This window comes from Python bivittatus, unplaced genomic scaffold, assembly GCF_059951505.1.
Source record: "Python bivittatus isolate LINGU-HERP-01145 unplaced genomic scaffold, Pbiv_v1 ctg000480_np1212, whole genome shotgun sequence".
Taxonomy (NCBI): Eukaryota; Metazoa; Chordata; class Lepidosauria; order Squamata; family Pythonidae; genus Python; species Python bivittatus.
Window position 1 is genome coordinate 456722 of NW_028277075.1, and position 24133 is coordinate 480854.

General features: G+C 39.8%; 2 protein-coding genes across 3 annotated transcripts in view; one reads left to right on the plus strand and one right to left on the minus strand.

Annotated features, from left to right (window-relative positions):
* FAM181A (family with sequence similarity 181 member A) overlaps window positions 1–3541 on the minus strand; it is an 83434-nt gene extending 79893 nt beyond the window's left edge. The window contains exon 1 of the mRNA XM_088145210.1: window positions 3431–3541. The gene's annotated coding sequence lies outside the window, so the exon portion shown is untranslated. The remainder of the gene's footprint in view (window positions 1–3430) is intronic.
* PRIMA1 (proline rich membrane anchor 1) overlaps window positions 551–24133 on the plus strand; it is an 81645-nt gene continuing 58062 nt past the window's right edge. Inside the window, exons 1-3 of one of the 2 annotated variants that reach the window (XM_088145211.1) lie at window positions 551–4053; window positions 4626–4763; window positions 23082–23229. In XM_088145211.1, coding sequence (XP_088001337.1) covers window positions 4668–4763; window positions 23082–23229 — 244 coding nt within the window. In that variant the 5' untranslated portion in view covers window positions 551–4053; window positions 4626–4667. The remainder of the gene's footprint in view (window positions 4054–4625; window positions 4764–23081; window positions 23230–24133) is intronic. The other variant, XM_007428885.4, reaches the window with a different exon arrangement.

Here is a 24133-nt window from a genome sequence, read left to right on the forward strand (position 1 = left end):
ATTGACTGGCTGAGCCAGCTGAGAGCAAAGCAAGGCTACCTGCTGCCTGAAGTGAAGTAGCAAAGAACTCACCTCTACAAGGTCCCTCCTCCCCAAAGCCACTTTGTCTATGAGCAACTTTCTCCCATCCCAGTCAAATGGCAATAATAAATTGGGTAACCAAAAATATGCTGCTGTTTCATAATGCCTACAAATAGCTGCCTGAGGCTAATGCTTTATTCAAATATCAAAGAAAACCTTTTTTTTTCACCCAAGAAGTGAAGGAACCATGATCCCACTCCCCACCATCCCTAGAAAGGAGGAAAAGGGAGCATGTTGGACAGCTTGGAGTGAGTTGTTCGCTAGACAGCTGAGCCAGGATTTACTGCATTTTACTCACCCCAGAGAGGCAGGCAATATAATTCACAACTAGGCACAATAGGCCCTCTTATTCTTGGATGTCCCAAAGTTCTATTGCCTGTGGTTGGTTTCTGGACCGCAGAGTGGAAGTTGCAGGTTGGCTGCTAATTATTTCTATCAGCATTTCCCAGCATGTTTTTTTTACAATGTTTCACTACACATCTCATAATCCTTTGCCAATTACCATGCTGGCTAGAGAAGATGGAAGCTATGGTCCAAAGTTTCTGGAAGGCAACTGGTGGGGTAAAACTGAATTACATTATGGGAAAATCACATAATATTGTGATTAAAAGCCATTGTGCTTTTCAAATTGTTTCCATGACGGTTAATTCAGTGCCCTGTGATAAAGCTCTGAGATTTTCAATCTTTTTGATGTTGTAATGAAACAATGAAGGAAAAATAAGCTTCAGGGTTAATAAGTGATTAATGCGAGGTCTGCTATGGCTCCATTTTACTGTGTTTTCATCAGAAATGAAATATTTTGCAATGGCGGTACAGGTGGCAAATTCAAGAGATTTGCAATCTATATCACTTGCTTTGTGCTCCAGAGGAAAAAATATCTCTTCTTTAGCTATCTTGGACTCAATTCTCTCAGCTAAAGGAGTGTGGGAGTCCTTTATACCATCCTTGTACATAGAATGTATGTCAAGGATGGGCAAGCTGTAGTCCTCCTTACTCATGACCCTCCAATCCAGCGGTGTGCTGGTAAATGTTTAAGAACTGGCACCATTGTCGACACACTAGCAGCCACAGAATAACTGATCAGTGCCCCAAGTTTGGTAGCTTAACTCTGCTGTCAGCCAGCTCGCAAAATTCCCCAAAATTTAACAATCGACTGTTACAAGCCAATACAAGCTGGGTCCACTGCTCCTATCCCCTCATGACTTGCCTGCCTCCATTGCCAATTAGTATTACAAGTGGGTTGATGAGACTGTCTAATGCCAGCCTCTAGTCTAAATCTACCAATCCCCATCCATGCTGCATGGAAAACACATTTTTAACAACAGTAAATTTCTATAATGTCTCAGGCAGACAATCTCTATAACAATATCCCTATAAAATAAGTGATTAATAGAAACAAAGACAGCTGCAACAGATGGTGGGGAGTGGTGGAGGGAATTGGGGCAATCAGAAGCTTCATTTTTAATTTAGTAAGGAGATAGAGCATTTCTTTAGCATAATCGAGAACAATAGTCATAGTAGTGTTGTTTTTGTTAATTAATTGGTTAGGAAAGGCCCAGCCATTGAACAGAGTGAGACTGATGTTGAAGGGTAAAGAACATTGGTGAAACGAAGGAAGGCAGAGCTATCTATGAGAGCTTGCTGCCCCCACATGTCATGGAGGACATTATGGCATTGTGTTGCCAGTGCTGGAAGTCAGAGAATTGGCAGGCTGGTCAGATTCTGTTCATGAAGGGCAAAGAGTGCTACATTTTGTTTTGCTTCTGGCAGTAAAAATGTCTTGGGCTACCCCCAGCTGGGAATCAGACATTCTAGCTATTTGACTGCAAGTTGCTCAGAAGTCCTCCGTTATAGGCAATATCAAGGTGAGCCTGACTTCTAATGGCTTCATGGCCATGCTGTTATTTTGATAAGAGTATGGTTGTGGTTTGCCATTTAGCTTCTCCCTGTTTTGTTTTGTTTTTTTTCACTTCCTGGGCCATCCTACAGACCCAGACTCCTGTCAAACTGTTAACCAGACTAGCTTCCAAGGCCAGACAGGTGCTCCATCTGTTGGAGCAGTCTTCAATGATGTGCAGACTGTGTATCATTATCTTATTATTTCTACCAGGGGCATTTAAAATAGCCAACAGTCTAAAATAAAATGTAAACAATTAAAAAGTGGTAAAAATAGAAATTATTGGAATATTTTCTCAAATGTCTTGATTGAAAACAAAGGTTCAGCTTTTTTTCCAGAAAGGGAAAAGGTTGGATGATAAATACAGCTTTGACAAATTGTGTTTCATAGCCTGTCTCTGGCACCTTATCTGTTGCCCAACTTGCCTCCTTTCTTCTCTGTAGAATCACAGCTGGCTTTTCTATCCCAAATGCATCCTCTCTCCCCCCTACCAAAATGATTATTGCAGTAAGAAATGAGAGGGTGCAATGGCAAAAAAATAGAATAAAATATTAGATTATAGAGAACAAAGGTCATACAATCCTAATAGCTATACAGAACCTCCAGGAACAAGTGCAGTGTACCATCACAGGAGGATGCAAAGACATAGGTTTAGGGATAGGGTAGCACTCTAAGGTTATTGTTTCTCCACTTTTAGAAGCACAAGGCTATTGGTGAACCTATTTCAACTTTGGAAGAGCCATAGCTAAAGGGTAGCTTTGACCTCTGTCACAAGGTTGGTTGGTTGATTGGTTTAGGATAAGAGAGCAGTTGAAGCGAAAAACGATATCCCAGACCCTGAGAGTTAATGCCACTCAATTCTGAGCCAGACGCCCAACTACCTACCATCCAAGTGCAGCTTTCCCTTCCAGAGTGCCGCCTAGCCTCTGACTGTAGTAGCTATGATTTGCCTCCAGCAGCATGCAAGAAAAGGGGTGTGTGTATCGTGTGTCTGGAGAGCTCCCTAAGAAGCAGCATGAAAGCGCTTTAGTTTTCTATCCGAGCTCTGGGGTTTCTTTTCGTTCACGGAGGAAAGCAAAATACCCACACAAATTCAGCAGCAACACGCTCGACGGAGCCAAGTGCCAAATCCATAACGGACTTGCTAGATGGGTATGAAAAATCGCTGCAGAAACGGCAGCGCACCAGGCACGGGAGAGATTACATTCGCAGGCAGGGGAGAAGGGAAGCCTCCGGCTTCACTGGCAGCCTCTTCCCGCTCCTCCTCCGCCCGCCCATCTGCATGTCCAACGCCTCTGCTCCTCTCCAGCCGAGGGGTCCTCCTCCCCCGGTCCATCCCGTGAGTTCCCTCTCTCCGGCCGCTGCTTCCAGGCGCTGCAGGATGATGGACAGCTGAGGATCCGAAACAGCGATCTGTGCTACTAGAGTGGAGCAAACAATCCTACTACTTACGAGAGGAAGGAGATCTGGAGCGCTTCTTCTCTCTTTCTCCCTTTTCGCGGCCGGGGAGGAGTTGATTTTCGCAAGGCGCCTTCCGTGACACTTTTTCCCTCCAGATATCCGTTTCTCTGTAGTCGTTGCAAAGAGAAAGGAAAAAGGAAAAAAAAAACAGCGAGCCAAGAGGAGTCGGGACTTGGATCTCGCGTGTTGTCCTGCCTCCAGCCGCCAGGAGCGGGGGGTGGGGGCTCGTTCGCAAGCGGTTGAACCTTGGATTTCTCTCCTGATCCAGCTTTTCTGCCCCCTCACCTGCCCCGTCTCGGATACGTACAAGAAGACTGGCTTTCCATCAATATCAGAGCCACGCGTTTCGTGCGAGGGGGACACCTCTCTTCCAAGGAAAGAGTTTTCCCCTCCCCCCCCTGTGAACGGACTCTGTCGGCGCTAGGTGGTGGTGGAGCAGCAAAAGGGGAACTTCGGTCGGATCTGCTGTGTTGAAAAGATCAGCTTTCCTTGCAAACTTTGTTAAAAGCTGTCTTTCCCTCTCCTCCCACCGGCCGCAGATGTGCTCCACTATGTAAAAGGAAGCGCAGCGACGGCCTCTCTCTATCGCGACGCGGACCATTCCGCTCTCCAGGGTAAGGGGATTTTTTAAAATGTCATTTATTAATTTGAGAACGCTTAAACTGCAGCCGCCGCAGTAGAAGCAGAAAACTGGGTTCCGTCTTGGCTGAATAGCTGGCGTTCCTCCTCCTGCACCATCAACTCTCTTCTGACTCCTTGAGGATCGCGTCAGTTGCCAACGATCCTAAACTGGGGCTAGGTGGAAGGAAGCTCCTGTTTGCGTAATACATAGTTCTACTGGGTAGCAGTTTTGCTGAATAATATACAGGTGGTGGAAGAGGAAGCGTGCTGCTTAATGGGAAGTTTCATTTTGAATGAAGGCTTTCCCATCACAGAACAAGTGTACCACCAAAACCATGTATGTTTATCCCGTTTCTTTTAAATATTTTATCCTCTCCAAAACCTATGAAGTTAGAGGCGTGCTCTCACCATTACTTTCTTTGGAGAAACAGGCTACTTACCCCCTCTTCCACTGACCATATCAATTTCAGTTTGCAATGTGGGGGGAAGGAGGCAGGCAGAGGCACCATGTATGGTGGGAATGGAGTGCAGTAAAGCACCATTGCTATCTGATTTCTTTCTCCAGTTACCCAGTTTGTGAGAAGGAACTCCCATTTCCTCCAGAGCCATGATGCTAATCCGAGAAGTCCTGCTCTTCCTTCAGTGCTGCTGGCCTCCTTTGCTGCTACATTGGACACTCCACCCCATGTGGGGCTTCATTCAGGTAATAGAAGAGCCATTTTTTCTTCCCTTGCCAGAGTGCATTTCTCAGGCCTAGTTCATGACTGGGTTCTCAAAGGAGCATCAACTTCTGCAGAAAAGTACTTTGCAAACTGCTCATGAAGACCTGATGAAGTTACTTTGGCAGCAAAGCACACTTGTTTCAGAGGACAGGTGTAAACACCTGTACTGATAGTTAATAAGCATAAGTGCAGTTTATTTGCACTCTGTAGATCAGACTAATAAGGGTTGAGAGACCTCCAGAGCAGCTGTTTTATGACCTTAGCAATGTTGTGTTATTATAGTCTCTGTTGTCCATGGATACTTTGCTTTCAGGTCTCAGAAGACCCTTTTGGGATTTCATTGCTATTAAACACTTCTTTGAAATTTTCACCAGTGGCATATCTTTGCACACCTAATAGAGTGGACTCGAGCTTATGGACGCTTAAGTCTTGATCAGTCTGTTAGTTTTAGAGGTGCCACAAGCTTCATGTTTGTCAGTACAGTTGAATGTGGTATTACTTTAAAAGCCATAGGTTTTGGAGACAGCTGTAAATAAAGGAGGAGATGCACTTCCTCTTGCAAAATCATCATAGATTGGGTTGAGAATATTTGATAATTGTCTAGATTTTAAGTGCTTGATGGTTAAGGTATATTTTTATTAGTTTGCTAGTTCCCAGGTGATTTATTCCACATCTCTTCCATCAGTGTACTTAAAGCTTTGTGTAGAAATCCTACTTAATGTATCAGAGAAAGTAGGATGTTGAGTACCAGTTCTTATGCTACAAACAACACGATCAGTCTTGTACTTTCAAAGGAGGATCTGCTGTAGTTCCATGTATAGCAGCAAGTTTGGGTGATGTGCCTGAGCAGGCTAAAGGAGCAGGTGAGGAGAGGTGTCCTGAACCTACTCACACATATTCCTATTCTAGCATTTGGCCCCATAATCCCACTGTTGCTGGGCTGTGATATTGGTAGTAGAGGCATTGGAAATCAGTCTGGTGTGTGTTCTTGGCAGTGAAGACAGCTGTATTTTCTCTCTGCTAACTTGTTCCTTGGCTTTTTAAACTGCCCTACTATTTGTTGCTTTGCATTTGAATGGGGAAGACCCATGTTAAAGATTCAGGTCTGCCACAGTCACATATAATTTGGCTCTGTTGATTATAGTTCAACTCCTTTTGAGATAAAAAGCAATTAGGAATGCAGATTTATATTCCACCTATTTTACAGTAGTTCAAGGGAACATGCATAGTGTTCCTTCCTCCTATTTTTCCCACAACAGCAACACTGTGAGGTAGGTTGGGTTCAGAGAGTGTGTCTGGCACAAAGATGTCTAGTGAACTTCTATGGCTGAGATTGGTTACAACCTGTGTCTTCCCATTCCTAGTCCAACAACCTAACTACTTTCCTGGTTACACTGGCTCTCTTTTAGGCCAAGGTAATGTTGGCTTTAATTTAAGGAAAAAAGTAATCAGTAGTATGAGTCCTAATTAGGTTTATCCAGACGTAATTGTCATTGAACGCAGTGACACTTTCAAGTAAATGTGATTAGGCTTGCTGCCTATATAGTGTTAAAGTTCAAAGAACTTACCAGCTGTGATTCTATGCATGCTTGTCTGTAAATGACAAACTAAACTGGATTAGACTTATTTGCAAATAATTTTTGCAAAATTTGTAAATAAATTTTGCAAATAAACAAGAGATAAAGTGAAGGAAAGAGGGGTCAAGAAGAAGTGGAAATAAGATAAAGCAAATCAGATCTACAATTGCTATCAGAAAAGATTTCCTAACATTTGCACTTGTAAAACAAAGTTCTCAGTGAAATGGTGTTGTTTTCTTTGATAGGGAAGTGTTTCTGAAAACAGTTTAAGTCTGGAAAATCTCTGTGTCACAGATAGATAAATTAAGTAATTCAAGTTATGTTTTATTTGGCCCAGAAAGTTCTAAATATTTTAAAGTTTATAATGATCAAAAGGAGAGTATGGTTAGAAGTTTAAGCTCTGGATAAATAATATGAATCTCTTATCTAATCATTTTGGCTCTGTCTTTCCTAACTGATCTGTATATTTAATGGAAAAATACTTAATATATGAACTAAGATAAAATGTTTTTTTTTTAAAAAAAAATTATATTAATCTTGTGGGTGGTATTATTTAGGGAAATTCCCATAACAGGAAAAGTTTAACAATCTAACTGTATCATACATCTTTTGCACTCCAATGATGCTCTTTCCAAATATGTATTCATTTATCTATAATGCCATCTCTGGCATTCTGTCATTGTTTTTAGGCTGTAGAAATGTAATTCAACTCTAGTATCATATGATGCATGAATCCATACATAGATAGTACTGTATTGACTGTATTTATGAACGGCTGTGCTTCTATATTTGTGCTTAATTATATTCCTACATGTCCTTCACGTTTTTATGGTAAATATTCACTATTAATTCCCCCTAGTACTATCCTTTTCCTTGCATCATCCAAAATAATTTTCTAAACAAAATCCAAGCCTCAAAAGCTACAGCAGTAGTTGGCTCATAGAAAAGGATGCAAGTTACAGTATGCAAGGGGTCCAAGCCTTTTCCAGCATATATAAATACTTAGCACTATGGAGCTTAGTGCCTACAAAATGCAGTTTGTTCATTTGGAGTAGGACTTCATCCTTGATTGTGTTGACAGGAAGAGGGCTTTCCAAAATTCATGACAGTAGTGGCAGTGTGTACAAAACAAGGTTTCTCCAAATAGCCTAATTTTATTAGCAGGTTGGCACAAGATCTGATGTGACTGTGAACTGAATGCAGACTGAATCAGCTTTGTCAGCTCTCTGGTTTGGATTTGCCATGTGGTTTGACCTTGATATTTATAAATGGTGATGACTAGTGATCATTATAAATATAGGATAATGGCGAAGGCTGCAGTTATGCTGATGGTGTTTACTTCTTAATAACATCAGTAATATTAAAATAGCTAGCTGTTCAGAAATGTATCTGTCAATAAGCCGGATACTAATCATCTATTTTAGGCAACAGCAGTGTAGCTCAATTAATTAGAGTTAATTCCTTGCTTATAATATGGCTTGGTCTTGATGGGGTCACTGATAACCTGAGTACTCAGGGGACATAGAAAACAGTTTTCCTTCACTTGTAAAATTGGCAGACTGTACATTTTAGTATTTAAATTATTTGGCTTAACTTTTTCTCTCTTGATCTTTAGATCTATCAGCTGTCTAACTGCTAAATAAGACTCTCACTTTGCTGCCTGCGATGCTTTAGAATCTGGGTGGCTAAATTAGCTTGCACAATTGAAAACTGGGCATGTTTACAAGGCAAATATAATTATAAGAAAATAACTGCTTTTTTAAACCAACTACTCTTCAATCAATCACTATAACTTACATAAGCAATTGTTATATAAGCTTTGTAGGTAACACACATTATACAAAATGATATATTGAATTAGGTGGTTGAATCAAAGCATTTTAAAGTACAAAATATGGGACAATATTTATTTTTATTTGCTTTTAAGCAATGTACTTCTTGTTATCAAGAAAATTATGTTGAAAGGTCCATACTCAACAGGCATCAAGCTAGCTCAGCTCACAGGACCCGTTACTTTTATGGAAAGATAATATTATAGAATAATCTTAATGGAATGTACACCTGGGCTTGCCGTTGGATTATGCATGGGAGAAAAGTGTTTGTATTAGATGTGTGGAGTGCTGTGATTTTATCAACATAATCATTTTTTGTTCATGTTGGACTATCAAAATAAAATTAACCACCAGTACAACATGAGTATGTTAACTAGATTTCTATAGATTTTAAATGATAGATCATCCCACCAGAGGTAACAAAATAATACTATCTTTCAGATCAGTACCACATACAATTGTGTAATTTTCTAGATGTTTCACTTGAATAGGGTTCACTTTGATTAAAAAGAGGGTCAAGGCTGTGAATGCCAGCTCTAGCCTTTCTATGATGAATCTGCAAGGGGTTCCTGTTGCCTTCAGCTGAGTGCTAGGAGCCACCATGCTTTATAGAATATGAAATAATATTCATACTTCATATAAAATTTGAAGACCTTTGGAACGTTAAAATGCATGTCATCTGCTTGATTTCCTTCTTGCATCTGTTAATGCAATCAGTTGAGATAAAACAGTTGCTTGAAACAGTACAGTATTAGGGATGTGGATACTACTGCCTTTTAAAGAATTAACATAAAATTTGAGTATTTGCTGCTTCTCTTCCCTTGTTTGCTGCTGTATACAAATACCTTTCAATGCAAACATCATATTCAGTCAAGAACATATTTGTTATTAGGCAAATTAAAAACATAAGAAATATTGCACACTTTGAAATATGATATCCTTACAGTTAGTGACAAATAAATATGGTAATTTCAGTTCATTCATATCAGTTGAAAATTCATTTAAGTCTACCAGCAGGGAAAACCTCCCATATATAATTTCTGATATAGATATAATAATAGAAAAACAACAACAGGGGCAGAGAATGGCTTTCACGCTTCATTTTATAGTAAAATGTAACATCACTGCCTTGGGCTGGTAAGGAGGGATAACTAAGAACTAGTACCAGCGCTAAGTTTGATGAGGCCTTGGACAAGGTGCATTGGTAGACTTCCCAGTGCTTCATTGCAAAGCCTAACAGTGCAGATAGAAATAAGTAGTGATAAGTAGTCATGGAAAGGATGATCGTGGAAATCTACAAAAAGGACCAGAATGGCAAGCAGGGAACTCAGTTTGACCTCCGCTCCCAGTTCACTCCCATCAGAACTCAGAGTTTAAGGCACCTGACACTAATTAATTGTGGCTGCAGTCTTAATACATTATATTATGGCTGTATTCTATAATTCAAATTTATTTGCCTAAGCACCAATTCTGTGATGCTATTATCATTTCAATTTTATAGATGGCTGAACTGGGATAAGCAACTCAATACTTTCCCAAAATTGTCCCAGCCATCAATTCTGGGGACTGGGAACAATAATTCAAAAGGTACAGAAAGCACCAGTTCATCTTCCCTACCCATCATTAAACTATGTCATAAAATTACACAAATGAACCTGGGATCGTGCACTGCACCTGTGCTGCTGTAGAGAGACTGAAAGTATCCACATACATTTTCAGAAAACTTCTTGTTACCTTGATCTGTGTTGAGCTTGTCAAATTTCCCCTTCTTTCTCCTTCTTTCACATAGCCACAAGAAGTAGAGTGGAAACTTTCATTTTCATGTTTAATAACCATAATATATCAACTGACTCCAGACTGTCTCTCTTGGCTAAATATGTCTTCTGTATTCTTTCATGGCACGAAGAGGTGGGGACCTGGATGTGCTTCTTCTTGGTGGCAGCCCCAGTATTTTGGAACACTCTTCTTCTGAGGAATGCCTTTCCCCTTGGTGGTGTGTGTAAATCTCTAAAGGCCAACTTGACCTGGACTGCCTTGGACTGCCTTGATGAGAGTCTTTACAACTGATATTTGTTTATAAACTCCTCTTTGGAGTTTATGTGTTAGGGTTAATTTTTATTTGTTGGCCCTATTGTGAACAACCAATAGTTTCTAGAATGGGGTAGCATGACTAAAAATTGTTTAATTATGAGCAAGAGACAGCAGTTTGTTGGCTAAATGCATTTCCCAGCACCCAAAAATCATGCTGCTCAAGTTTGATTGCTAAAAGGACAGATTTCAGTCCCTTTCTATTTGTCAGTCTGTTTCTGTATATATCTGATATAACACAAAATTAAGTGTACAAGTGGAAGCAAGAGGCTCTGTGAGGCATATTGCTTCCATCTCCACTCTTATCCTACCTGCTCCCATCTCTGTTCTTATCCCACCTCCTGAAAGAGCCCAAATAACTGTTTTCAGGCTGGTTTTGGCCTTCCTGAAGGGCTTTTTGGTTTAAGAGTAGAAATTATGGGGGGACCTTTATTAATAAGGGAACATATATGAAACAAGCAGATTATGCAGATAATAGGAAGAACTAGATAGCCTTGAAGAAAGATCCTGAAGTAAACTGTAATAATGTTATAAGTTGGCACAACCACTTTAGTTTAACATAATATAATTAGTTAAGTGTGTGTGTGTGTGTGTGTGTGTGTGTATATAAATGTATGTATATATATATGACTCTCTCTGTGTGTGTGTGTATGTATGTGTGTGTGTGTATTCTGCTTGTGTTTCTATCCAAGAGTCTTTTCCCTTTCTGGAGATCATCTTTCTTTTTGATGATCATCTTCTTGTTAACTCTCTTAAGTTTGTTGCTTGGGATATTCTCCAACAGAATGGAAGTCTGGAGGCAAATTTCCACCCTTAAGACTCTGACAATAGCCTGAATTCTTTCTTGGGAAAAAAACAAAGGTAATTTAGGCTAGTTAGGAGGGGGTTAAAGTGGAAATAGCAATTGTTTGCCTCCACAAACCATCCCACTTCCATTCTACTCTTAAAACACCATGTGAGTCATTTCCATCCATAATAATCTCTATTTACAATGCATCTTTACCACTATGCTATTTCTGATAGTTGCTGTCATTAACGTGTGGACTACCACATGTTGCCAATCATCCATTATAAAGGAAAGCATGCTGTTAATCTGAATGCTCAGGAATTGACACCCCAAAAATAAAGAGGATAGTAACATTGAGGAAATTGGGGGAAGGGGGTTATAGCATTAAAAGTAAAGGTCATTTCCTCACTAATTATTTATAGCATCGTCTAGTGTCACCAAGCAAACACTGAGAGAATATAAAGGCTGGTCTCATTACAATTATAATAGTGAAGTGATGGTTGTATGATGCTATAAGATATTATAAATCACTAGCAAGGAAAAAGCCAGAGTTTCCTGTGAGTTGGGTTCGACTCCTCCTGACTATTTATGACATATTCATGCATGATACAGATGTGCAAGTGGAAGTAATCTTTATTGTCCAATAACTCTCTTTATTCCACTTTTCAGGGCTATATTGGACATGGCTTTAAATGTGTCTTTGCATTTTAAATGCAAATCATAGCTGCAGGCTGAGATAATTGTTAGGATTGTAGCAGACAGAGAGGAAAAACTAACAATGAATGAGTTTAACCCTACCTCCCCTTACAAAAATGGCTCCTGGGACCTGTTACCGCACTGAAAGAAAATCCTCTGTTAATGCGAAAGAGCTGCTTTATTTTAGCAATTTTCCTCAAGACTGCAGCAGCTGATATTTATGTTTTGTAAGAAGTAGATACAAAACATATTTAATTTTGTAACTACTTCAGATTGTGTACACAAGCAGAAAACAGTGACCTGGGAATGAAGAAAATTGTTTTGGAGGCACTGTTCTCTTCTCCATGAGTTCAAGTTAGTTTCATGGCACAATTTAGCCCTGAGGCAAAAGAATCAGAATGTTGAGGAAGAAGCGTTGGGGGAGTGAGAAAAGTCAACATGGCTGCCACAATTGCTCAGTCATGGATGCCATCTTGACTTTTTTTGACCCCACCCTGCATTGCTTCTTGTCATTTGCACTCATCAGTTAATAAACAGTGACTGCTTTTTAAACTTCTTGAAATATTTGTTCTTTCTAGAATCAAAATTTCTGTTCCTGAAATCTAGGGCATTTTTACATGGTTCAAAACACCACTTTATTTTGGAGTTTCAGTTCAGGTTGGAATCACCACTTGATTTTCTCTGACTGTCACTCCTTCAGCTAATCTGCACTGGCAATAGTACAATAACCAGATATAATTAACCCTATATAATGTTAATAAAAGGAAAAATACTAAGAACAACAAAACAAATTTATTGAAGTATAAATACGAAAAATTAATGAAGAAAAAGAAAAAAGGGGGAAAAACTATTGGGTTTCTAACTCCCCCTTCCCTTTTTTTTTTTTTTAATACATCTGCTAATTTACCATATTGTAGACAATTAAACCTCCTTAAAAGCCAGACTGTGATTAGTTTATTTTATACACTTACTTTCAGCTTCATTTTAAGCAGAGTTCTTGAAAGAATGTGGCATTGGCCTTGATTGATATCATATGGTTCCTGGTCACTTCACAAAGCACTTTCATTTAAAATATTGCAATAAATTAAAGTGTTTACAGATCATCGCAATCTATACTGTCATCAGTTGGTAACATTAATATATTATGGAGGGCCATGAGATTCAAAATAAAGGATTTCTGTCAGGACAGAACAATGGAACAAGTTCAATATTGTTTCCTCTGACAAGAAATGTCACAAAAACATCTAGGGAGCAAATTCTAGTCAGCAGCTAAACACACAATTGTGACTTCATGCAAAATAATTTTTGTTTTAGCAGTAAGCTAAATGTATACTAGTCAGATATTGGCTGTTGGACATTAAAAGTCAAAATGAACTATATGATTTGGAACACACCTATATTTAGTAAAATCTTTAATTAGATGGCAATGCTCTGTGGCCTTCTAATCTGGCAAAATTGGAGACATCTTGTGTGGGCATGAGAGAAAGAAACGAGCAAAGATATATCCTATGAGTCATCATGGTTCGTCAGATTTTCTAGTAATATTGTATATTCAGTTTTGAATAAAGAAGCCCACACAATTTTTTTCACTCTTTAAAAATTAGCAGAAACGGATTTTGCCTATACTGTACATAAGATTGTAGAGGTGGAAACAGTCAGGTAGGCCATCAAGTCCAACCACCTGCTCAATGCAGGAACCCATATTAAAAGAATATGTCTAGCTCAGGGTTGAACTGTGAAGACCTTGGGGTTCTCTGAGCGTGGCTGTTTTTTTCCAAACATTTTGTTGCCCGGCTAGGTAACATCTTCACTGCTAGAATGGGATGGGGTTTGCTCTCTGTTTATATACTGTGGCATGCCCTGCCAGTGTTGGTGGGGGTGGGTGGGTGGGTTTTGTTTTGTTGTTTTCTCACAACACATGGACAGACTTAATCATAGTTTCAACTGGGAAACTGTCAGCATCTTAGACCAAGCTAAATCCAAAAATGCAAGGGAATTCTTGGAAGCTTGGTATTCAGACAAGGCAGCCATCAACAGGCACATAGAGATAAACAGCATCTACACACTATTCAAAAGAGACAATAAAAAGGAAAAGACCAGAACATCTCCTCACCAGCAATCATCTCCCAGATAAGCAGAGATTAACACCAAGATTATCACCAGACATACAATCAGCAGTAAACAATACCCTAATCAAGGAACTACCAGAAGGAAAAAATAAAATAAAACAAAACCCACTCCCCCACCAGCACTGGCAGGGCATGCCACAGTATATAAACAGAGAGCAAACCCCATCCCATTCTAGCACTGAAGATGTTACCTAGCCAAGTAACGAAATGTTTGCAAGAAAACAACCATGCTCAGAGAACCCCAAGGACTCCACAACCCATGTTAAAGCATCCCGGCAGATGGCTGTTTAGCCTCTCCTTAAACACAGGTGAAGGGGATTGTACTACCTCTTAGGGTAACTGACTTAATTGCTGAATTCTTCCCAATGGTAGGTAGTTTTTTCTAACATTCAGTCAGCATCTGCCTTTTTTTAATGTAAAATGATCGTTCACTTTCCTGCATTCTGGAACAAGAGAGAACAAACCTTGACCTTCTGTGTGAGGTGATATTTGCCAGTATTTGAGGTAACTTGGTCTGCTACTAACTTCTGTGTTCTTTATTTTGAAATCTTATCACTAATCTCACCTACAGATAGTCTTTGGTTAACAACCATTCTTTTAGCGACCATTTGAAATCATGGCAGCCCTGAAAGAATGTGCGTTACACCCAGTCACCAAAGTTACAGCTGTTGTAGTGCCGCTGCAGTCGCATGATCAAAATTCAGGTGCCTGGCAGCCCACCCGCACTTACGACCACAAGGGTGCTTCAACTCCCCCCACCACCTATCTCCCCCCCACCTCTGCCCTTTTGGCTGCCCTGCACTCTGCCGGCCCTAATGCCCTGCGCTTTGCTGGCCATGCTGGCCCTGCCACCCCCAGCTGACCTTCACCGTCTTTTTCCTCCTGCTGCTGACAAGGCATACCCAGCCTGGCCCTTCACGAGGCAGCTGCTGGCCATGCCAGGCCTTCTTCCCAAGGCCATGTGTGCCCTTGTCCAAATCATGTGCAGCCTTCTTGTGTGGCTTTGGAAGGCTTCTTCCTCCCACTGCTGATGAGGCATGCCCGGCCTGGCCCTTCGTGAGGCTTTGGAAGGCCGCACGCAATACAGACAAGGCCATGTGTGATTTGGACAAGGGAGCATGCAGCCTCAGGAGCAAGGCCTGGTGCAGCCAGCAGCTGCCTCATGAAGGGCCAGGGTGGGTGTGCCTTGTCAGCAGCAGGAGGAAGAAGACAGTGAAAGTCAGGTGGGGGTGGCAGGGCCAGCGGAGTGCAGGGCCGGCAGAACCAGTGGAGCACTGGGCCAGCAGGGCGGCAGGGCCAGTGGAGTGCAGGGCAGCAGAGCTGGCCGAGTGCAGGGCAGCCAAAAGGGAAGAGATGAGCGGGGGAGATAGGCTAGTGGAGGGAATTGAAAAGGAGGCAGTCCCTTACTTTAATGACTGAGGGACCAAGCCAGGAATGGCTTCGATCAGGGTCGGTACTCACTTACTGACCAGGTGGGATTTGGTTAACGACAGCAACTGAGACTGCTGGGATGCAGTCACATGACATAGTGCTTTACAACTGCATCACTAGCGATGAAAATTCCAGTCTTAATTACTATCATTAACCAAGGACTACGTGTAATAGTTATGCACAGATTGGTTTAGTGGCTTTTACGCAAGCTCTACATTTCATCTCACTATAAACCTTGCATTTTCCATCATTTCTAACATCTATGCTATAAGACATTTGTCTATTGATCATGTGTCTTGTATGTTGTTTTTGCTTAGTATGAGTGGATCCACTCACAATGGCTTAGCATGATACAAAATAGCCCTGTATGATTTATTTTTAATGGCTCAGTATTATTTGTCAACCAGGCCAGTATTTCACCCCTTCTTCTAATCTGCTTATCAAGTATCCATAGCCAGTGGCAGAGCATATTCATCTATGTGATGCTTTTAGGGAATATCCCAAGTGAAAGAAGCAACCAGCTGGAGTTAACAAGGTGCACCTTTATTTTTTGAAAAAAGCGGGGGGGGGGGGAGGATGATGATTGTCAGGCATTTCTCCAGAAAGGGAAACTGCCCTTGGATAGAAACCAAAGCAGAATGTATCTTTCCAATACTGTATACATATTCATTTAATATTCATATAATTAATTATGAATAACCAGGCAAGGTTATATTATGTCACATGCACGTTGCTGTTTTGGAAGATTCATAGCACCTACATTCTTTATAGACATTCTCTCATTATCTGTAGATAAGGACAAGTTCTGACCAGCTTAGACTAAAGTGGTTGTGCCACTTTATAACTGCAGTTTACTTCAGGAGCTTTCTTCACAGCTATCTAATCCTTCTTACTGTCTGCATAACCTGCTTGCTATATTTGCCTTTATTAACCAAGCTCTCTCTAGAGTGTTCATTCCCTGGCAACTCTCATCTAAAAACATCTCAGACAATCTGGTCTCTGTCCAAATGCTGGAATATCTCTGCTTGTCATAGAGGATTATAATGGATTGTAGTGCTCTGACCTTTAAAAAAATGCCTTTATTTATAAAAGGGTAATATGTGGTTTTGTTTTCTTCATTTTTCCTACTTGAATGACATTAAGTATGCTGATTAGGAATTCCTCATTTACTTTAAAATATTTATCAGCTGCTTCACCACTGAAAATATTTAACATAGTTATATTTTTAACGTATTCTATCACTGAGGCTACATTTTATATCTTGTGCAGCATGGGGTGTAGGATCATGTGGATCTTCCCCACCAAGATAGGAAGAGAAGCTCACTCTTAGGGAGGGAAATCAGACCTTGGATTTCTGCTCCCCACTTCCTGCATCAAGAGTAAAGAACCTTTTTGCATCTGGAAGTAAACTTTTTGTATTTTTTTCAGTCTGCAGTATTTGTAGGGGACATGATAGTGAAGTGATGGCATCACCAAAGAGGTAGGACTAAGGTTTTTAATTCATTTATTTTCGTATTTATAGGAATCTGGATAAGGGATAGGGCAAAAAAGTCTAGCTGAATTTCAGCCTTTTTTTAACACCCGCCCCCCCCTCCCCGGAAAAATCATAATTTCAATAGTCCAGTCTAAAAAAGCTTGAGAAAATTAATAAGATTTGAGCTTCACAGTAATGTATTGATTAATCAAATATTATACATTCCATAACTTGGGAGCTAAACCTCACTGAACATAATGTAACTTCTACATAAATCTTCTAGGACTATGCTGTTTTGTTTTGTTTTTTTAGCATGAGCATGTCCATTAAATCGTCAGCAGTCAGGCTCAGCTCAAAGGAGTCATTGTTACTAAAAAACAAAAAAACAAAAATTAAGGCTAATCAGATTTTTTCAGTATTTTCCAGGTTTAATTTAGAGCCTGTGTATCTTGGGCTTAAAAAAATGTAAATTTTAATAAACTCAAAACAATGATAAGTAGACTTCCATGGCAAAAGAACCTAATGGGAAAAAGAGTTCAGGAGTTCCTCCTAAAGAAAGGAATGCCAAAAGCACAATCCCAATAATGGAAAAATGAAGGAAACAGCAGCCAGTGTGGCTATGCAAAATTTTTAGAGAAGATCTAAAAACAAAATAGTGTAAGAGTACTGTCAACTATCTGAAAGTATGTCACTGATACTTTGTGTATCACAGATACACAGATAAATCTGTTCTCTTTTGTTTCAGAGTGTACTGTAGAGCACAAAATAATAGATTTAAATTGCAGAAAGCAGTTTCCAATTGAATGTTGCCACTTAACAGGTTACTCCCAAGGTTGGGAGTAATATCCTTTCATTGCATGTTTCCAAGCAGAAGCTAGAAAACTATTTATGTGGTATTTACTCTTGCATGTTTTTAGAGAGGACCATCCACTGTAAAAGGTGTCTCCTACTGTAGTGAAGGAAAAACTCTGGCCTTCTTGTGAATAAGCTACAGGGAATGTATGTTTGCAGACCCAGTGCCTGCTGAGCTTAAAGGCTACTTTGATGTGAAGGAGAAAGGGTGGGTGTTAGAGAAGGAGTATGAGGGAGATAGTAGGTGTTAGGGCAAAAAGACAAGAAAAGTGCTGCTGGGCTATCCTTATCAGGCTTGTACTAAGAAACTCCACTAGCCTTCTCTGCTACCTGGCCTTGAATTAATGTATTGCCGAGGCAGAAAATAGAGGTGGTTCCTCAAGCTGGAATGTCAAGGGGGAGGAAAGGGAGCCAGAATCTGCACAAGTAAGGTGTAGCCTCCATAGCTATAGCTGAAGCTGGAGAGCCTTTTGAGATTTTGGTGAGAGAGCAGCAGTAAAAGACTTAAGCTGCTGCTTCTGGCATGGTTTACCTCCTTAGTTAAGCCACTGAGTCTGTCGTTCTTTTCAACCACGTCCCTGAGTGCTTGAGGGACTGGGGAGAAGAAACACCACCAGGTTCTCTACACCATTGTTTCTCAACCTCAGCAGCTTTAAGATGTGTGGACTTCAACTCCCAGAATTACCCAGCCACACCTACAAGTCCACACATCTTAAAGTTGCTGAAGTTGAGAAACACTGATCTATACCTTTGGAGAGCTCAGCATTTGCTTTTGGGTATCTGCTACTTAGCTTGCCACCTCTCTGTTTTCAAGAGTCTCTGCCACCCTACAAATTCCTTAAGTATGGTGGGATTATTGCTGTAAATGAGCATTGTGTAGGTATACCCCTGAAGTATGGTTAAAATTAACAGTAAAATACCTGAGATGAGTGTGTGGCTTTTCCTATTTTTTTTTTATCCTGATTAAGAGATGAACAATAGTATACTGACAATATTCAAACAGTCCTTCAGAGTTCTTGAGGGCTCCCTAATGAAATGACTTTTTTATTTACCTTAAGAGAAGGGCTGGCACACTCTTTATGAATAAATTTGGTTTCCCTGTGTTTAGTAATAGGCCTTAATATGCTATTTAAAGCACTGAAGATTTTTACATGTGGGGTTTTGAGATTCTTTGTAGTTCAGCTAAGCATGGCCATTAAAAAAAATGCCTATTTTCCCTCAGGTACTTAAGATACAAAATGCTACCTCCAAGGGATCAAAGAAAGAAAGCTTTAAATTCTTGCATCTGGCCATGTGATGATTTGCATTGTACTAGTGGATTTGTTAGGTGTTCTTTCTTTTTTCTCCTTCGTGAATAGACGAATGTACTGCTGTATATATAATTTTGTTACTGTTAGCAGTGAAGTCAAAGAAATCACAATGGTTCCTCTTCAGCAGATTAACATTATATAATAATTATATAACCAGCTAACTAAAATGACCACAGGAGTGACTGCTAATATTCTTCATGTTTTCTACTAATTTTGGTTTAAATTGATATGTATGTGTGTGTCTATCTCCTATTGAGATTAGTTTCATACTTCAGTTTACTAACATACAAATGCTTGGTAATTGGTATAGCATAAACTTTAGCAGCACATGCATAAACTACTTTAGCTATCGATTGTAAACTATAGAAAGTTAGATGAGCCTTAAGCCCATTATCATGTGATCTTTACATTATGTTCCTAAACATGTTGATTCAAAGTATTTCATTTAAATTTAATGAGTTTTACTCCCAGGGAAGTGGATATAGGTATGCAGGCTTGATTGACCCTGCATGAAGTTAAGATCCGTTGTTATCGGAGATTTTATGAATGTGCCTTGTGCTTCTTGTCCTACTTTCAGGAAGCCCTGCCTGCTGAAAGTTGTATACCCATTGTGGCTTTCTTTGTGTTGCCATTGCCTCTTTTCCCAAAAGAGTGATGATTGACAAAAGCCTTCCCCAGAGTGGTATCCTTCAAATTGTCATTGGCTGGGAGTTTGGAGTAGGCTCTGTATCTGGAATGGCCAAGTAATCCTCTTGGCAATGAAATCAATACTAATCAATTGTACATCTTCTAAAAAAGTTATTTATATATGCAAATGCATACAAACAAGCAAAATAATCTTAGGAGTGTATAGGACTAGATTCTGGAGTTCTGCCATAAATTTGCCATCTGACTTACAAAATGTCAGTTGATTTATGGTGTGAATTTTGGTTAAATTATTGCTAAGAACGTATACTCATAGAATAGTATGGGGGAAAGCATTTTTCATTCCTTTTTAGGTGATATATGAATGTGTTACAACAAGCATTGTTTAGGTGAAATATTGTTGACTGAGAAGTAACCCTACAGTAACCCTTTAGTAACCCTAAAGTAACCTTTAAAGACCCTTTAAAATAGGGCCTATTAACTTTTGGTATGTACTTTTATTAAAATGTACTTTTTATTTATCATATATACTTGTGGATAAGCCAAGAATTTTAGGTGCCAAAATACACCCCAAAAATTGGGTTTGGCTTATCCACAGATGGGGTTATTCACTAATATACTTTTTAAAAGTACCCCTATATCCTGTATATACTCAGGGATAAGCCCATCCATGGATAAGCAGACCCTCCAATTTTTAATCAAGATACCATGAAAAATGCAGGTCGGCGTATCCATGGGTGGTGCATTTTTCATGGTATTTTGGTTAAAAATTCAAGAGTTGGCTTATCCATAAATGGGCTTATACGTGAGTATATATGGTACATTTTAATAACAATATATATTTTATTAGTATGTTTTTATGTGTTCTCTCTCTCTCTGTATATATATAAACACCAAAGCAGTGCATAAATAAGAAAAATATATAAAGTACAAATACAATCATAACAAGTTAAAAATAATTGACATTAAAATAGTTTACATAAAAACAAAAATATTAAACAGGCTGGAAAAAAGAAAGAATGAATCTATAATATTTATACAGGAAAGGAATAGAGGGAAGTCTTCAATATATATCTAAAAAATATAATAGTATCAAAAGGGAATATTTCAGAGAGTAAGCACCACTGCAGAGAAGGCCTGCTTATAAGTAACCATAACATGGTAACATGCAAGCTGTAGTTCAAGTACCAGAACCACTGCTGATTATTTTAGGTATCATCTAGGTACAGGTAGTCCTCAGCTTACATCCATTTGTTCAGCAACCATTCAAAATTAACAGCGGCACTGAAAAAATGGACGTACAACCAGCCCTCAAAGTTCTGGCTATCACAGCACCCCCACAGTCATGTGATTGCAATCCAGGCACTTGGGTGCCCAGCTTACGATTACAATATTGTAGAGAGCCACGGTCACATGGTCGCCATTTGTGACCTTCCTATCAGCTTCCCGCAACCAAAGTCAATGGGGAAGCCAGCAGGGAAGGTTGTAAGTTGCTCCAGTAAGTCACTCCTGCTTTTTCTCCTGCCTGCAGCACCCCACCCCCCACCTACACACAGCCCACGCTGGACTCCCCTGGCTAGCACGCAGCCTACACCAGCTCTCCCAGGGCCTCTCCCAGCCTGCCCCATCCTCCTGAGGCAGCACCCCCATGCTCCTTACCTGGGACTGCCCCCTCTTACCACTTAATGACCCACATGTCTTGAGGTTATGATGGCAACCGGGACTGCCGGGATTGGCGTCACTAAGTAATGCAGTCATGTGACATTGCACTTTATAACTGCATCACTTAGTAATGACAACCCTGGTCCCAACTGCCATCATAACCTGAGCACTACCTGTATATAACAGGGAAGGTCATATGTCAGCTATCCTGGTCTTGGCTGTTTAGGACTGTGTATGCCATAAGCAGGAGCACTTGTTCAATAGCTAATAGGAAGCCACTATAATAGTTTCAACACTCTTGTAATATGTACATAGCCAGGTACCCCACTTAACAACCTCCATACACATTTCTCATTAGTTGCAACTTCCAGACCAAGAATAAGATACATTTCACTGGATGTATTCAAGCCCTCTGTCTGAGAAGCTTTAATGTGAATTCCTCCATTGATCAGAAGGTTAGATTTGATGGCCTAATGACCCAATCCAGTGCCATGATTCTATGAATCGGTGATTACTCACCATGGTTCAACATTCCATATCTCACCACCTCATTTCCCTGATCCTCCATGCAAGAATTAATTTGTATTCCACACTGCTAATGGATTCCCTTTTTCACAGGAGGAATGAATGCTGTGAAACAAAAATTTCACCAGATGATGCTCTGACTATGATAATGGGGTAACTTTAAATCCCCCTCCCCATTACCAGACCTCTATTGCATGATGCAAGACAAAACTATTTTTACTTTGGGTTTTTCTTTTTAATCTTTACCTTTTTTTGTTTGTTTGTTTGTTTCTATTATTGTTGTTTAAAGATAATAAGGTTTTAATTTAATTGTGCTTTTTTGGTGTATTTAGGTGTTATTTCAATCTTTTTGTAATTTGTATTATGAAAAAAATCTAAACATGTTTTTTAAAGGCAAAAAATAGATCAAGAAAATATCCTGTTCTTTGTGTTTGATCCAGTGACATCTTAAGACATGGGGACTATGAAATCCCTAGCAGGCATTGCTGGGATGATCTCAGCCTTCCATAACACCCTGCTAGAGTCTAGACCAGCCAGGTTCTTACTCTTAAGAGTTGTTCTTATTAGTTGTTTACATAAAGCACTGATTTGTATTGCATTTGAATCCAGTGAGTTAGGGTTAGGTCACAAATGGCTGTATTTCAGGATGAGGGGTATGGAATTAAACAAAAACAGAATGGTCTTTAAAGAAAGATTCAAAAGATAGTAGATCACATCAGATACTTAGGGTGGCAAACCTGAGAATAAAATGACAGCAAAGAAAATTGGGGAAAACTTTTAGACCAAAAGTTAGGGCAACAGAAAATGTAGGGCCAAACTGGATATGAAGCCATGCAGCAAATAGATCTCTTTTTTTTTTTTCCCCAGTGGCAAATGCAAACAGCTTGATCCAGACTGGGGCAGCAGGGGACATAAAGAGTTAGAATCTATTCCCCACCCCAAACCCCATCCTGATTCAGTTCAGAGGACTATGCCTGCCATTTACCCAGTTGCTAACTGTATAAATGACTTCTTGAATGCTAAGAAATAAAAGCAAGGAGAGACATTGGGGAACACTATGAAGACTTTAAAAAGAAATGAAAAGGAGGCTGTTCTGCTTCCCTGCAAATAGGAAACCACTGTTTGAATTTAGAGGATAGAAGGTTCACATAGTGTGTTTGCGGACACTGTGTATGCAAAAATAAGGAATGAATTGCTAACTGAGGTACTAGACATTTTAGAACTGGTGGTTTAAGTTCTGAAGTGTTGAAGAGAGAAAATCAGTTGAATAATTGTTGTTCTTTCTTTGCAGATTACTCAGGGTGAACTCCAGAAATCATGCTCTAAGCCTCTACTAGAGAAAACTATAGATAGTTGCCAACATATCTGCCAATGTAGACCACCTCCATTACCACCACCACCTCCTCCTCCTCCACCACCAAGGTTGCTTGGGGTTTCATGTAAGTAGAAGTTACCGCTATTTCTCTTTATGTCCAGAAAGCATAGGGGCATCTGAAAAAATATGAAATCATTGATTGTAGGAGGTATTATTTTTCTAATAGAGAATGAGAAAATAGTTATGACTCAGACAAATTCATATTGTTTAAGGTTGTTTCCTTAAAGCAACTGATTAACATGCAAGTCATTGAATATTACCATATGGTAAGATTTCTGTGTAATGAGTGTGTCATGATCTAGCATGTAAAGAAATTTATAGTTTCCCCAATTTATGTTCTGTTTAATTTTATACATACTCTGTGTGTGAATGCACCTGCATCCACCTGAGACACCTGGAGGAAATAAATTAGCTAAACCGTTCCAAGTCAGATTTCAGCCCTGGATGATTTGTGGCATTACCCAGATAGGATTAATTCAGCTCTCCTGGTCCTACTGAATCTCACAGTGGCTTTTGAGATTGTTATTCTCCTGGACTGCTTCGAAGCATTGGGAGTGGAAGACACTACTTTACAGAGGCCCTCTCCTTCCTGAGAAAGAAGTTCCAGCCAGTGGTAGTGAGGTAGATAGACTATGACTTTCAGTCCTCTGTTGTAAGATGCAACAGGGCCCAGCACTCCTACCTCTCTTATTCAACATTGACATGAAGCTGCCATGGGAGGCCATCTGTTGACCTGCAGTAAGGTATCATCAGTATGTAAATGATACTCAGTTATATATCATGACTTTGAGCCAAATAGGAGATGTGGTAGGGATCCTATCCTGATTTCTAGACTGTTAGGGTTTGGATGAAGCAGAATAGGCTCAGGCTTAATTCCAGCAAGACCAGGAGATTGTGAGTAAGGAAACCATCTTTTTCTAGGGATATTCCTTATTTGGTTCTGGATGGGTTTGCAGTTGGGCAGAACT